We start from the raw sequence: 15,725 nt of genomic DNA, 5'->3' as shown, positions 1-15,725 counted from the left end.
CTGGAATGGGAAAAAGAAAAGAAGAAAGAGAAAGTAACAGTTGTGTGTATTTACTCAGTTTATCAGCAAAATAATCTGGAACCTCTGAAGCACTTTGTATTATTTGTTCAAAGAGGAAGAGATTTCTTTTTAAAATGTAGTATGGGGCTTCCCTGGTGGCGCAGTGGTTGAGAGTCTGCCTGCTGATGCAGGGGACACAGGTTCATGCCCTGGTCCGGGAAGATCCCACATGCCACGGAGCGGCTGGACCCGTGAGCCACGGCCGCTGAGCCTGCGTTTCCGGAGCCTGTGCTCCGCAACGGAAGAGGCCACAACATTGAGAGGCCCGCGTACTGCAAAAAAAAATAAATAAAAAAAAATAAAAATAAAAATGTAGTATGTAACCCAAATTAGAGATCCTAAGAAAAAGTAATAGGAACATTGGTAGGCTGAATAATGGCCCTCCAAGGCTGTCCACACCATTATCCCCAGAATCTGCAAATATTCAACCTTACGTGGTAACAGGGACATTGCAGACATGACTGAGTTAAAGCTCGTGAGACAGGGAGATTATCTGGGTGGGCTCTGTGACGTAATCACAGGGGTCCTTAAAAGAGGGAAGCAGGAAGGACAAAAATCAGAGATACAGCCAAAAGGTGATGTCATGACAGAAGCACTGGGAAGCAGATTCAGAGAGAGAAGATGCAACACTGCTGGCTTTGAAGATGAAGAAAAGTCAAGCCAAAGTCGAGCCAAGGGGTGCACGCAGCCTCTAGAAGCTAGAAAAGGCAAGAAAAGAGGTTTCCTCTAGAGCCTCCAGAATGAGTCTCCATTTTAAGCTTCTGACCTCCAGAAGTATAAGACGATAAATTTGTGTTGCTTTAAGCTACTACATTTGTGATTACTTGTTAGAGTGGCAATAGGAAAGTGATACAAATTAGCTAATAAGACTGAAATGTCTTAATAGCTAAAAAATCATAGATTTTGCTAAATCAGAAACAGAGTTTGGCAAAACTTAAGCAATAACAAAAATCCTACAATAAATACATTTTCCAACACAGATCATAAAAAATGTCATAATTCCTACCTCTCCAAGGGAGGGGGACGTATACTTTTAGAAAAGTAATAAGTAGTTATCGTGCCATTTCTCACACCACGTTCACTAACGAGTTAACCAATATAACCTGCCTTTTTTTTAATTGAGAAATGTGTTCATTCTGGTTCGGCTACCTCAAAGTTGATTTATTTATTAAAATAATCAAAAATTCTTAGACTGAATAAGATGCAAAATTTTAATGGAACAAAATGAATTTCAAATTATATTTCCCGTTTCAGACCTGTGCCAACTTTTAATCTAAATTTTGTTCACCTGACTTCATAACTACTCATTAGCTTTTGAAACTACGTGTAGAGAATTGTGGTAAATCTAAAATTTTCTCCATTTACCACAATAATAATTTCTGAGTTACTATAAAACTCATGACTGGCAATGTTTATTATAACATGTAAGGGCTGATGGAACTATGCTTTGTGTTGAATCAAGGAAACATAAGTCTAATTTAAGGAAGTGGAAAGTCTGGTTTGGTGTCTGTATGATGGGGGTTGGGGGAAGGAATTTACTTAAACCTATGAAGAGTACTTTGTGACTGGCTCTATTCTTCACATTTCACAACTTCATATAATTTGACCAAAAACCCTATATGATACGAACTGTCATTATCCTCATTTTACCAGTGAGGGAACTGAGGCATCGAGAGGTTAAATAACTGGATAGTAGCTACACAGGTCATGAGTGCCAGAACCAGGATTCAAATCTTGGATCCAAGCTCTTAATTACGTATGTTGTTTTATATGATAATCTGATGTGTTACAGGGCATTCTCAAGCTAACAACATTCCACCTACCATTTCAGCCATGCTTGTTATTACAGTACTGAAATACTTACACACCTGTTATCAAGCAGCTACTTCTCTGACACCTCTCAGCCTGCCCGAGCATCATTTCCCTGACCCTGCCTCAGAAATACCGGCACACAGGGAACTTCTGGTTAGAATTTTTGAGTTTGTTAAATATTTTTATAATCACCCCAGAATACGTGCCGATGGTGTAAGTTACAGTTCTTAGGGGAAACAAAGCTATCGGGTAAATAAAATACTCATAATCTGGAGTCACATTTTACCAGAATTCCTCCAATTAAGCTGTGATAAAACGAAACAACCTCTTCTTGTGTCCCATTGCTGGATCACTATCTCCTCACACCCAGAGAGAGCATGAAAAGGTCATGCCCAAAATGCAAAAAGATCAAAGTTAGATAACTACGGGATTTTTAGCTTACAAAGGTGCTCATGATTTAAAGATTTTCAAGGGTAACTCTGACCTGATCATAAACTCTGCTGACTCTAGAACCTACACCCAGGATGCAAGAGGTCACCAGAGTACAGTTCTATGAAATGTCTACACAGTGTGCAAAAGGCATGTCCTTTGTTACTTATTTTATATTTATTAAATATAGAAAGGCAGAAGGTAATATGACAAAATATTAATGATGATTTCTGAGGAGGTAATTTTAGTTAGTAGATACATTTACTCTTTCAGCTTCATAATTGTCTGTATTTTCTAAATTTTCTACAAAGCACATGTACTAATTGTTATAACTTTTTGGGGGGGATTCTAAATCAATGTTTCTTTGATGGTTTAAATTTATTTTCATGTATTACAATTAGTTCAAAGGAAATCTTTCTATTTCATCTATGTCAGGAAATCATCAGCTACTTAGTCTCATCCCTTCAAACTCTGAGAATCGCTGATTCTGTGAAATATTGAATAAAATAAACATTTTAAAAGTGAGAGAGCCTATAAAATAGTCACTATCCAAAAAATACCAGGTTGGATAAATTACTGTTAAAATCGCTAACTAGGGGGCTTCCCTAGTGGCGCAGGGGTTGAGAGTCCGCCTGCCGATGCAGGGGACGCGGGTTCGTGCCCCGGTCTGGGAAGATCCCACATACCGCGGAGCGGCTGGGCCCGTGAGCCATGGCCGCTGAGCCTGCGCATCCGGAGCCTGTGCTCCGCAACAGGAGACGCCACAACAGTGAGAGGCCTGTGTATCGAAAAAAAAAAAAAATCTCTAGCTAGGTTTCAAAAGGACATGGTGTATAAATTCAGAGCAGGACTCTATGAAAGAACACCTTACAAATCTAAGACCCATGAGTTTATATTCTTCAATGATTAATATTTTAGAAGACAGCTGGGACTGGGAGGGATGAATAAGTAGAGCACAGAGAGCATTTTTAGGGCAGTGAACATACTCTGTATGATACCATGATGGAGATATTTGTCCAAACTCATAGACTGTACAACACCAAAAGTGAACCCTAATGTAGGTTATGGACTTTGTGTGTTATTATGTGCCAATGTAGTTTCATCAGCTGTGACAAATGCACCATCCGGTGAGTCATGGTGACAGTGGGGAGGCTATGCTTGTGTGGGTGCAGGGAGATACTGGAAATCTCTGGACCTTCCTCTCAATTTGGCTGTGAACTTAAAACTGCGCTAAAAATAAATAAATAACCTCCTTTTAAAATAATATATGCATAGCTGAAGGCAGTGTGATCTGATGAGAAGAAAATGGAGCTGCTCAAAAGAACTAAATTCTCAAAATAAATCCCAGATATAAAAAAGAAACCATGTGGCGAAATTCTGATCATTTACTGACTCTGGCTAATGGAGTGTATGGAGATTGCTCATTCTGGTTTTTTCCCACCTATATTTTTAAATTTTTATGACAAATTTTTTTTACTTTTAAATCCATGTTTTATTTTAAAAGAAAGAAAGGAAAAATGCACAGGATTGTTTTCAAACGGTATATGAATTTTCTTGAATCAATGCCATGACCAACCCAGAAGTAAGATGGCTCCTTCCTGAGAAAAAGTGAAGTGGAAATATGCTTAGAGTAGGAAGGGATGTCAGTGAAAACTTCTTTTGAAAAGTGAATACTAATGAGAATTCCTGGGAGGAATTGCACGGGGCCCAGGTTCAATCCCTGGTCGGGGAACTAAGACCCCGCAAATGTGGTGAGGCCAAAAAAAAAAAAAAAAGTGAATACTAAGCTTGGTCTTTATCTCCAGTTTGATAATAACAGCCATGTATGGATTTTTCATTCTCAAAGGGAGAAAAAGAAACTGAATTAGAATATACAATATACACAAACATCTATGTATATATAATATGCTATCTTAATCACACATTTTATACATATATATGTAATATATACATTATATACACAAATTCAATACATGTCACACACACACAATCAAAATGAGAAGATCTAATGTGTAACGTGGTGACTACAGTTGATAACACTGTATTGTACAAGTGTATTGTACAATACAATATTGTACAAAATACTGTGTTGTACTGTACAATCTACTCTCTTGCTAAGAGAGTAGAACTTAAATGTTTTCACCAAAAAAAAAAAAAAGGTAAATATGTGAGGTGATGCATGTGTTAATTAACTGGATAGGGGGAAACCCTTTCACAATGTATATGTATATCAAATCATCATGATATACACTTTAAATATCTTACAATTTTATTTGTCAATTATACCTTGATAAAACAAAAAATACATTTTTTTGTATTTTTATATTTAGTTATACAGAGAGAAATAAATTTCTAGGCCCAAGATGAAGCTGCTCTTATCCAGGGTGCCACATCAGCAAACCGAAACTTGGGTAACCTTTGTGTCCCTGTAAATGCTCCTCTTGACCGGAAGTGCAATATATTCAGTCAGCCAATCCCCAAAGGCCAAGCCAACTCTGGGCCTTCTCACCCCAAACAAGACTGACTATGTGGCCCCAGCCAATCAGATATTTTCTATTATTCCCTTCCTTATTCTTTATCCTATAAAAGCTCCTTGCCTTCGGCCTTATTTTGCAGTTCTCTGAAAGGAGACTGTCCATGAAGTGTTAAAATTTGTTTGTATCACCTAAACTGATTTCTTTAATCATTTTTAACATATATAATCAAAATGACAAAGGGCCTTCTAAACATAAAAATCAACTGGATAAAGCATATAGGCAAAAAGCAATAAACTGAACCACATAAAAAGTAAAACCTATAAATTTTATTTAAAAATCATGAAAAAGTTAAGTAAATGCAAAAGAAATTGAAAGCAGGACAAAGAAGCCAAGTAGAGTGAGTGATGAGAGGAGGAGGGAGCCAGGAAGGGAACGGAGGAAATAAAAGGTGAGTGGGCAACTTTCTGGGGCGCCTGGGTTTCTAAAAGCACCCGGTGAGCCCCAGCTTTGAGGTCTCTTTCCTAAACACCTTCTAGGCCCTGAGGCCCGCTCTCCTATTCTTTTACAAAATTCCCCTTTTTTGCATAGACTGAGTTACAGGCGATCCAAAGGTCCTTGATCAGGACAGACAGTAGGTGGGCAATTCACAAAAGAAGTAATACCAGTGGTCCAAAAACACATGAATACATGAATATTTTCAAATTCACTAGTCACATTTCCAAAAGAGCAAACAGAACTGTAACACTGTTTTTACCTATCAAATTGGCAAATATTTTGTAAGATAAAAATATTGAGAATTAGTGCTTGAACCAAAAGTTGGTAGAATCTCCCCCAAAAGGCAATTTGGCAATATTTATCAAACTCTTTTAAAATGCCCATATACTGAATGTGTCATATTTTACTTCTGGAGGTATACTCTAAAGAAAAACTAGGGAATATAGATTAAAAATATATATATATAAGGAAGTTGACCATGAAATTACTTATTATAGGGACATACTGATGGGAAAATCAAATGTGCAAGAAATTAAATGACACAGTAAACTTCAAATATACAAAACACTTAAGATTTTTCTGATTTCCTTTTAAAGATAAATGCTCATTCTTACAATAGCCTACCATATATTTCCACAGTTATATGCACAATCTTACTTAATAGCATTATCCTACACATGCTATTCTTTGTTTAAAACAGGTGTGATATGGGCAATTAACACAGCCATCACAGGGGTCCCATCATCTCTTTTTAAGGGGGTATAATATGCGGACTTGTACATCAATAATTTACTCATGTCTACAAAATGACAGCTAACACACACAGCACTTGCCATTATGTCAGGCATTTTTCTAAATATTACAAGTTTTTACATATACTAACTCCTTTAAGCATCAAAACAACCCTATGAAATAGGGGCTTTCCATTATTATGCCTGTTTGCAAAGCCGAAACAGCAGCACAGAAAGCTTAAGGAACTTGCCCAAAGTCACACAGTTAATAAAGCAGGAGAACTAGGTTTCCAACCCAGACAGTGCATTTTTTAACTATTTGCTCTTGTCTAATAAACTCTAATTTCACCAGCTCATTATTGACAAACATGAGCTGGCCCAAAGGTTTGCTGTTATAAACAATAAACATTCTTGTGTATTCATTTTACATAGTTATACAATTATCTCCATGAAATAAAGCACTGCAAGTAGAATTGATGAGTTAAAGAAAAAAGTTTTAATTTAAATACATATTGCCAATTCAGATGCATCAAAAATGTCCAGAGTTATTGAGTGTTTAATAAAGACAACAAGGAATTAGCATTCCTCAAAAATTATCAAAATAATATGTGTGTGGTTTTGCTTAGACATTTATATAAATGTATTAATATAGTAAATATATTAATATAGCAAATATATGTTATATAGGTAAGAAATTAATAACAACGATTACCTACAAGTTTTAGAAGGCTAGGAACAAAGGGGAGTGTGGATAGGGTTGGAAGGCAACTTTTCAAAGCATACCTGTATATAAATGTGTGTTTATTACACATTAATATATATTAAACAATGTGAATGTCCTACCTATTCCAAAATTATAATTTATCATACAACTCTAGAAATAGACGAGACCCAAGAGATAACCCAGTCTAATATCTTCATTTAATTTTACATAATTTAATGATCAAGCACTTCACCCTGTATAAACTTAGTGCTAAATCTGTGACGTCTGATTTCAAGCCACAGCTCCTCCTATTACAGTACTAGCTCCCAGTGAAAACATCCATTGATACATTCCAAAAGTTAAGTGCCATGCCCTCTTGCCCTGTAAAACAGGAATCTCATGACAAAGAACGGAAGATATTGAGTTATTTGTACATACCTCTGTAAAACTGAAGAAGAGGCCAATGCCGCCAACAAATCTCAAAACTTCTCCTGCATATTTTCCTATTATTGGAGCACAGGGTGAGCACTGGTGGCTGCTTTTCACACAGCTCTGTATTAATTTTCAAAAAAGAACTTTTATTTCAAAGTACATTTATAACGAGCAGATTAAAAAAAAACACCCACATAAAAATTACTGTCTCGAATATCATATACAACTTGGAGCCACGGTTCTTTAGTAGTGTCCAAAATCGTAAGAAGGCTCCTAAGATTCCCACCCCCAGGGTACATGCCCTGAATAACCACCCCTTGAGAGCAGACGGGATTTGTGAATAATGATGCACTGTCACTCCCATGTTTATGTTGCATTACATAAGACACTGTCTTAATAAAGTGAAGAGATTCTCACACTGACTTTGATGCCATGTTGTGAGATGGCTGTATAGTTAAGACCTGACCAGCATCTAGGAACTTAGAGACACCAGAAAGAAAATGGGACTTCAATCCTACAACTACCAGAAGCTGAATTCAACCAACAATAGCTTAGTACAAGACCCCAAACCTGAGATGAGATTGTAGCCCTGGCCAATACCTTGACTTCATTCTGGTGAGATCCTGATGAGCAGAGGACCTAGCTAAGCTATACGCAGGCTCCTGACTTAGGGAAACTAAGACAATAAACGGGTGTTGTTTTAGCCACTAAAATTGTGATAATGTATTATATAGCAATAAAAAACTAATAACCCACAAAAGAGGACACAACAAGGGGATGTCCAGCTCAGGGCTCAGCAAGGGGGTAATAGGATTTTCCCCAAAATATAAACACATGTAAACTTCCCACGAGAGCCAAGCTCCAAGCTCCAAGTCCATCCCCATACGGGATTGGGTTGGACTTGGGAGGTCAGTGGTCTGGCCTGGGGCAACAGGATGGCTCTAATTGATCTATCGCTAGCTCAGCTCCCAGAGAGAAAGGGCATGAAGTTGTGATGGGGAAAAAGGGAGAGAGGAAAGAGGGTGGTTCCTTGTGTCCTCCACCCTGGGGATGTTTAGCTGGTTGAGAAGCCCAATTTAATACAGACCACTCCCCTCCTACCACCCTGATAGGCTTCCAAACCAAGATATTTACTTGCTGATCTGCTGTTATTTCTCTTTCACAACTTGTTCTAGGAGGATTTGACTGGGAAGGAATTAGGGGCAAAGAACCAAAAGCATCCGTGTCTGGCTGGGCCCTGGAATATTCAGTATCCTCAGGATGGATATTTGAGAACAGATAATTGATACAATAGTGTACACTGAATGTAATGCTGGTGTATAAAAAACACTTTAAAAGTACAATTCAGCATCAGAAAGTCCACTTCTTCCATGTTAACCATTATGCATCTGTAGGCAATACATCTCCAAAAAACATTTTATACTTTGTACTTACAGCCAGACAGGTGTCATTTGGGTTAAAACTTCGGAACCCACAGCAGTTTAAATTTCTCTGGATGTCATTTCGAGCACTTGCTGTATTGTTCCAACCAACTTCCAAAAGCTGACCCTAGAAAACGCATTTAAACATACATTAAAATGTGTCATCCCTGGGACTTCCCTGGAGGTCCAGTGGTTAAGACTTCGCCTTCCAAGGCAGGGGGTGCAGGTTCAATCCTTGGTCGGGGAGCTAAGATCCCACATGCCTCGTGGCCAAGAAAACAAAACATAAAACAGAAGCAATATTTTAACAAATTCAATAAAGACTTTAAAAATGGTCCACATCAAAAAAAATCTTAAAAAAAAAAAAGTGTCATCCCTGCATAAAATGTATAAAGCTGGAGCCTGCAACTCTTAAAACTGAGTGCACCTAATATAATACTCTTTATAAGAGCATCAAAACTTTTCAAAGGGTTACACTTCAATCTGCAACAAAAAGAAGGCGTGATTTCTATCCCAAGAATAAAACGTCTTCACGTTCACATGTGATTTAAAAGAAGCACTTAGGTCAAAGGCCTAGTTTTCAGAGTGTAGCAAGACAAATTTTCCATTGCCCCAAAAGAGAGACCCATATTCTTCAAACAAATTAGAGTTTGAAGAGAATAATTGCCAGAATGAAACCACAAACATTCTGGAATAAATGTTTCATTGCATAAAAGTAGGGAAAGACTGGGTGAATATCCATTAGCAGGAGCACTTTTTACCCAGTGAGGGCAAAATCCTACTTCAAGGATGCAGAAAATAGCAACACGTGGTGTTTTAGGGCTCTAAGCAGCCCCACTAAAGCAATGAGGAAAAAAAGACTTCAGCTATGTGGAGTGAAATGGCATCCTGAACAAGAAGAAATTATTTTATATTCCAATCATTCCTCCCCCTTTCTTCCTACATGTACTATGTGGTATAATAAAGTAGAAAGAAAAAAAATCTTTGCTTACCTGTTGCTCCTGGTTCAGGGCTAAGCAAGCACATGATACGGAAAACTGGACAATAAATACAAGTAAGAGAATAATCATGTACTGAGAATCAAAGTTAAGGATATTTCTGGAAATGCTTAAAGTAACATAAAACAGAGTTACTGGCAACTTCACAACTCCCTAGAAGGAAGTCACCCCGAAAACAGAACAAATGGCACTTAGAGAAAGTGCAAGAAGAATACACGTAATTTTTACTTTGATAATACACTGTAGGTAAAATTATATAGAAAAATACTAACAACAATAATTATTTAAACGCTGATCTATTATAGAGAAAAGACTTGTGGTTGCCAAGGGGGAGGGGAGTGGAGAGGGATGGATTGGGAGTTTGGGATTAGCAGATGCAAACCGTTATACATAGGATGGATAAACAACACGGTCCTGCTGTATAGCACAGGGAACTATATTCAATATCCTGTGATAAACCATAATGGAAAAGAATATGAAAACAATATATATGTATAACTGAGTCACTTTGCTATACAGCAGAAATTAAACACAACATTGTAAATCAACTATACTTCAATAAATTATTAAAAATAAATAAAAGCTGATCTATTATAATTTCATTTAGATAAAAATAAAAATTCTTACATAGATAAAATAGGAAATAAGTAGAGATAAATGTATGTAAGCTTTCTTAATATCAACTCTTAAAATAATCATTGTGAAATTCTCAACCAAATATTAATGACTTGGAAAGGACATAGAAGTCTCTGAATCAGTTCAATGTAACTCTGAATTTTCAACACATAAATAGGATGATACTGAACTTGCAGAATACATTCGTCATGATGTGAAATGGACAGAGAATATGTAAACATACAATAATTTAACCCTAAGAAATGTTCCTAATGTTGGTTGGACAAATACACATGATGCTTGCCAGGAGGTGCTCTCTGGCAATTAACTTCCTAGTGGTTATTTTAAATTAGTTGTAGTTATCACAGGAGTAATCAGTAAGATAAGAGCAAACCCAAGTGGGGTATAAATCCCACCTGTAAAACAGGATACAAAAAAAAGCAACACCTGATGGTGTTTCACGGCTCCGATCAGCCCCACTAATGCAATCAGGAACAAGAAGATGCCCACTGCGATGACCACACCGACCACCCGGAGACTGGAAATCAGCCCGAAGCCGATGCCCCACGCTGCAATTCCAATGAGCAGCAGACTAACCAACTGCAAAAACAACCACAAAGGGCAGTGATGGGGCCGGGGAGAAGAAAGAGGGGAAAAGCGTCAATTTATGTATTAATATCAAGAACATTTTTCAGGCACCTACTTAGTATCTTACAAATGATTGCTAACACTCAATACTAGAATACACACATGATCTCACAGATAGTATTGCCTTAACAAGTTATATTAATCCTTGGCCATGTTTTTGTTTTTTGTTTTTGCGGTACGCGGGCCTCTCACTGTTGTGGCTTCTCCCGTTGCGGAGCACAGGCTCCGGACGCGCAGGCTCAGTGGCCATGGTTCACGGGCCCAGCCGCTCCGCGGCACGTGGGATCTTCCTGGACCAGGGCACGAACCCGCGTCCCCTGCATCAGCAGGCGGACTCTCAACCACTGTGCCACCAGGGAAGCCCCTTGGCCGTGTTTTTAAAACACAAACAATAATCTATAAAATTATTATGGAGCCTCATAGGCTTACTAAACCTAAACGATTTCTACTTAAGCTTTTGAAATAATAGCGTATGTAAAACTTTTAGACACCAACACATCTCAGTCCGACATACTGGTTTCTTCACGTGGAAATCACATATCTTTCCTTCAAAGCCCCGGACTGGGGCTTCCCTGGTGGCGCAGTGGTTGAGAGTCCGCCTGCTGATGCAGGGGACACGAGTTTGTGCCCCGGCCCGGGAAGATCCCACATGCCACGAAGCAGCTGGGCCCGTGAGCCATGGCCGCTGAGCCTGCGTGTACAGAGCCTGTGCTCCGCAACAGGAGAGGCCACAACAGTGAGAGGCCCGTGTACTGCAAAAAAACAACAGCAAAAAAAAGCCCCGGACTGTAACCTTCTCTGTGCTGCCTTCCTAGTCCCCAGCAAACTAAATTCATCTCTCCATTCTCTGAGCAATCTCTGTTCTTCAAATATGGTTCCACTGTTCCCTTCAACACATTAACATTCTGTTTCCAAGTCTGTCTCTCCTAGGAGTCTCTGAGCAACTTAGAGACCCCATCTTTTCACTTCTCTTTATCCCCAGAGCCTATCACAGAACCTCGCCTTTGGAACAGTCAAATTATCTCACAATATTGTTGATGAAATGAATTGCTTTAGATATCATTGGCTATTCTGTGAGAATTCAAACATAGAGAGAGACTATTAAAACTTTTAGGATGAAAAGAGTATAAGAGATTTTAGCTACTCAGAGTAAAAATGGCATTCTGAGCAAGAAGAAATTATTTTACATCCCAATCATTTAATTTATATTCTTATAAAACAAAATCAAGGGTAAGAGGTAAAACACATGCCTCAATCAGTCATTACCTGTACAACTCAAAGTTAGTTACTTCTTTAAAATAACACTTAAATAGCATGCCATATAAAGATTATAATCAACTGATAGAAGATACAACTTAAATAGGTGTGGGGGGGGCCGGGGTGGAGGGTGGAACAGGGAAGAGACAGTATCTTCAAGTCAATCGAGAGTCAGCCATTTCCTGGAGCAAGTTGACAGCTTAATACCTTGTTGGGAGGAATCAAAGTATGTAAAATAAACTTTCTAGCACCACTTCAAGGCCTAATAAACTTTGTTTTGACATACAAAATAAATGATCACTCACTCAAATGGTTCTTTACTCAAATGTGTAATTTTTTATAAATGTAGTCATTGTTTATCAGACACAATTTTTAAATGCCTTGGTATGTAAAACTTCTTATATGTATAGACATACAAGTAAAATGGCTAAATACGGACAAATACAGCAGCTATTTGGGTTTTTTTGTTTTTGCGGGGTTTTTTTTTTGCGGTACGCAGGCCTCTCACTGTTGTGGCCTCTCCCGTTGCGGAGCACAGGCTCCGGATGCGCAGGCTCAGCGGCCATGGCTCACGGGCCCAGCCGCTCCACGGCATGTGGGGTCTTCCCGGACCGGGGCACGACCCCGTGTCACCTGCATCGGCAGGCGGACTCTCAACCACTGCGCCACCAGGGAAGCCCAGCTATTTGCATTTTTATCCATTTATTATAAAGCAGCAAAACTGGAGAATGAAAGCAACTATGTGTAGCATGATAGGAACAAGTTATGGTGTTATATGGACTTGATGTTCTCCACTGAATTAGTACACAGAGGAAATTTTTCTTTTTAGAGGGAGAAGAGGAAAAACTTCTCACAAATACTGCTACCCAGAAATTAGTCCTCATTTTCTCAAATGCTTCTTCTCAGCAGATCCATTTGCCTCTGTCTCATTTTTATCAACTCACAGTCTTCCCACAACTTCAAACAATCTTGGATTGAGAAAAAGTCCTTGGGCCCATCACAAATGAGCTTATTTCTGACTTTGTTATACCCGAATATAACACATTTCCTTTCACGAGGTGTAAAAGGCAGAAGCCTGAAGGAGGTGTCAAGGAAGGAGAGGAAGATAATGCCGGAGGGGCCTCACCTCAGTGAGGGGAGAGAGTGATGCTTAGCATAGTCAACAAACACTGAAGATGGTCCACAGTCTCAACACATCATTGTAACTTGCTGTATCGGTCAGGGTTCTCCAGAGAAACAGAACCAATAGGATATATATTGAGAGAGAGTGAGAGAGAGAGATTTATTTGAAGGAACTGGCTGATGGAATTGTGGGGTCCACTAAGTCCAGAATGTGTAGGACGGGATGACAGGTTGGAAATTCTGACACGATTTCAGTGATGCAGTCTTGAGACAGAATTCCTTCTCCTTTAGGAAACGTAGTCTTTGTTCTTAATGATTTCATGTTTCATATCGTACATGAGGCCCATAATTACTTAAACTCAACTGAGGGTAAATGTTAATCACAACTAAAAAATACCTTCAGGGCAACATCTAGACTGATGCTTGAAAAAGCATCTTGGCATCACAGCCCAGCCAAGGTGACATATAAAATTAACCAACACTTGGAAGCTTCAAGTCCTGGGTGTGATGACTATTTACTAACTTAACTAAATTCAGGGGCAGGACATTTACCCTATATTTCTTTGAGTCTTAGGGCCAAAAAGATCAGAAGCATGAATAATATGACACATAAAATTCTTCTAGCCCACAGTTTTAAAGAATCCTTTGGGAATTGTACCAAATCCTTAACAACATTAATGAAATTCTTACCACGAGTTAAATATTCATCAACAAATGGTTGGTGCCCACTACACATGGAAGCCAGAGACAAGCTACCCCTAAATACTGAAATTTAAAGTCTTATAATTTTCATGTGGAACAAAATATGTTCCTTTGATTTTTTTTCAACCCTTTAAAAATGTAAAACCACTCTTAGTTGGCAGGCTGTACAATAATAGGCAATGGAATGGATGTGGTCCATGGGCTGCAGCTTGCTGACTTTCATTCTAGAATTCAATGTAGGAGAGAATGAAAAACTACAATGGGACAAATCATTGCTATGTCAGAGATTTTTACAAAGTGGGTCAGAGTAGAGAACAATAATCAAAAATATCCAGATAAACAGAACACATCAAAGACTGCAAAGGAACCATAACAGAACACATAGTAGGATGAAAAATGACCCCAACTGAATATTACCGTATACGGCAAAAGAATGAATGCTATATCACATGGCAAAAGATGTGACTCAATTAAGGGTCTAAAAGGGACAAACTTATCCTGGATTATCAGGCAGCCTCTAAGTGTCATCAAAAGTATCCTTACGAGGGAGGCAGAGGGAGAGTAGAGACAGAGAGAGGAGACAGCAATATCAAGACAGAGGCAGAGGGTGATGTGGCCACAAGGTAAGGGACGCTGGCAGCCACCAGAACACAGAAGAGGCAAAGTGGCAAGGAGGCAAGGAACAGATTCTCCCCTAGGGCCTTCAGAGGGAGTGCAACAACTTGATGGTTAACTTCTGGCCTCGTGAACTGTTAGAATAGCTTTCTGCTGTTTTGAAGCCACCATGTTTGTGGTAATCTGTCACAGCAGCCCACACAAAACAATTCTCGCATTTGGAGATGAACAAGTCAGGAATGCATGTTACAGAAAGCTGCCTGATATTTTACCATCAACGTAATCCCTACCATATAGCTGGAGTGAATTATTCAGGTATCCCTTGTCAGTACCCTCCCAGCAAACCAAATCCTTTATTTACAACAGCAGCATTTCAACAAAAGGAGAAAACTGCTCTCTGCTCTCTCAGCTACCCAAGTTACAGGCGTATTAATAATGAGAATCTTTTCCCCTTTGAAAAATAATGTCTATAACTAAAAGGGGGGTAGGGCACTTTATCACTTCTATAAGAAGTTCTAGCTTCCAGACTAGGCTTTATGCTGTTATTGAAAACATTATCTAGAACATTCACAAGTATCTTTGCTCTGATTTTTTTTTTCTAGGTAGGAGAAGAAAAAGGTTACACCCTTCTATGTACCTCTCACTCGAGAGTATTCCTCACCAAGTTCGCTCTGCTGTGTCTCTAATATAGTTTTAGTCATCCCCATCAATGATACTAGGCACCTCTCCTTCAAAAACATTTGAGAGGATGTATCACTTTCTTATTGCCATTTTAACAAATTAGCACAAGCTTAGTGGCCTTAAACACCACAAACGTATTCTCTTGTAATTCTGGAGGTCAGAAGTCCAACATGGGTCTTACTAAGCTAAAGTAACAGTGTCAGTAAGACTTCATTCCTTCTGGAAGCTCTAGGGGAGAATCCATTTCTCTGCCTTTTCTAGCTTCTAGGAGTCACTTGCACTCCTTGGCCAGTATACCCCCTTTCTCCATCTTCAAGGCCAGCTGTGTTGTATCTTCAAATTTCTCAGACTGCAACCTGCTTCTCTAAGCACATCACTTTCTCTGAGTATAAGCCACTTACATCCCTCTTATACAGACCTTTGTGATTATATACGGCCCCCAGGTAACCCACAATAATCGCCTATCTCAAGATGCTTAATTTAATCACATCTTCAAAGCCCCTTTTGCTGTATAAGGTCACATATTC

General features: G+C 38.8%; 1 protein-coding gene across 1 annotated transcript in view; it reads right to left on the bottom strand.

The window, feature by feature from the left end:
- The window catches only part of TSPAN13 (tetraspanin 13), a 61,975-nt gene that overhangs the window by 29,027 nt on the left and 17,223 nt on the right, over positions 1-15,725 (bottom strand). Inside the window, exons 2-5 of the mRNA XM_022587538.3 lie at positions 10,606-10,773; positions 9,553-9,633; positions 8,574-8,687; positions 7,146-7,259 (exon numbers count right to left, since the gene is read on the bottom strand). Coding sequence (XP_022443246.1) covers positions 7,146-7,259; positions 8,574-8,687; positions 9,553-9,633; positions 10,606-10,773 — 477 coding nt within the window. The remainder of the gene's footprint in view (positions 1-7,145; positions 7,260-8,573; positions 8,688-9,552; positions 9,634-10,605; positions 10,774-15,725) is intronic.

This window comes from Delphinapterus leucas, chromosome 9, assembly GCF_059928025.1.
Source record: "Delphinapterus leucas isolate spDelLeu-1000000601 "Yukka" chromosome 9, BTC_Dleu_Yukka2, whole genome shotgun sequence".
Lineage (NCBI taxonomy): Eukaryota > Metazoa > Chordata > Mammalia > Artiodactyla > Monodontidae > Delphinapterus > Delphinapterus leucas.
The sequence above is the reverse complement of the archived record's forward strand: the minus strand, read 5'-3'. Positions and strand labels throughout refer to the sequence as shown.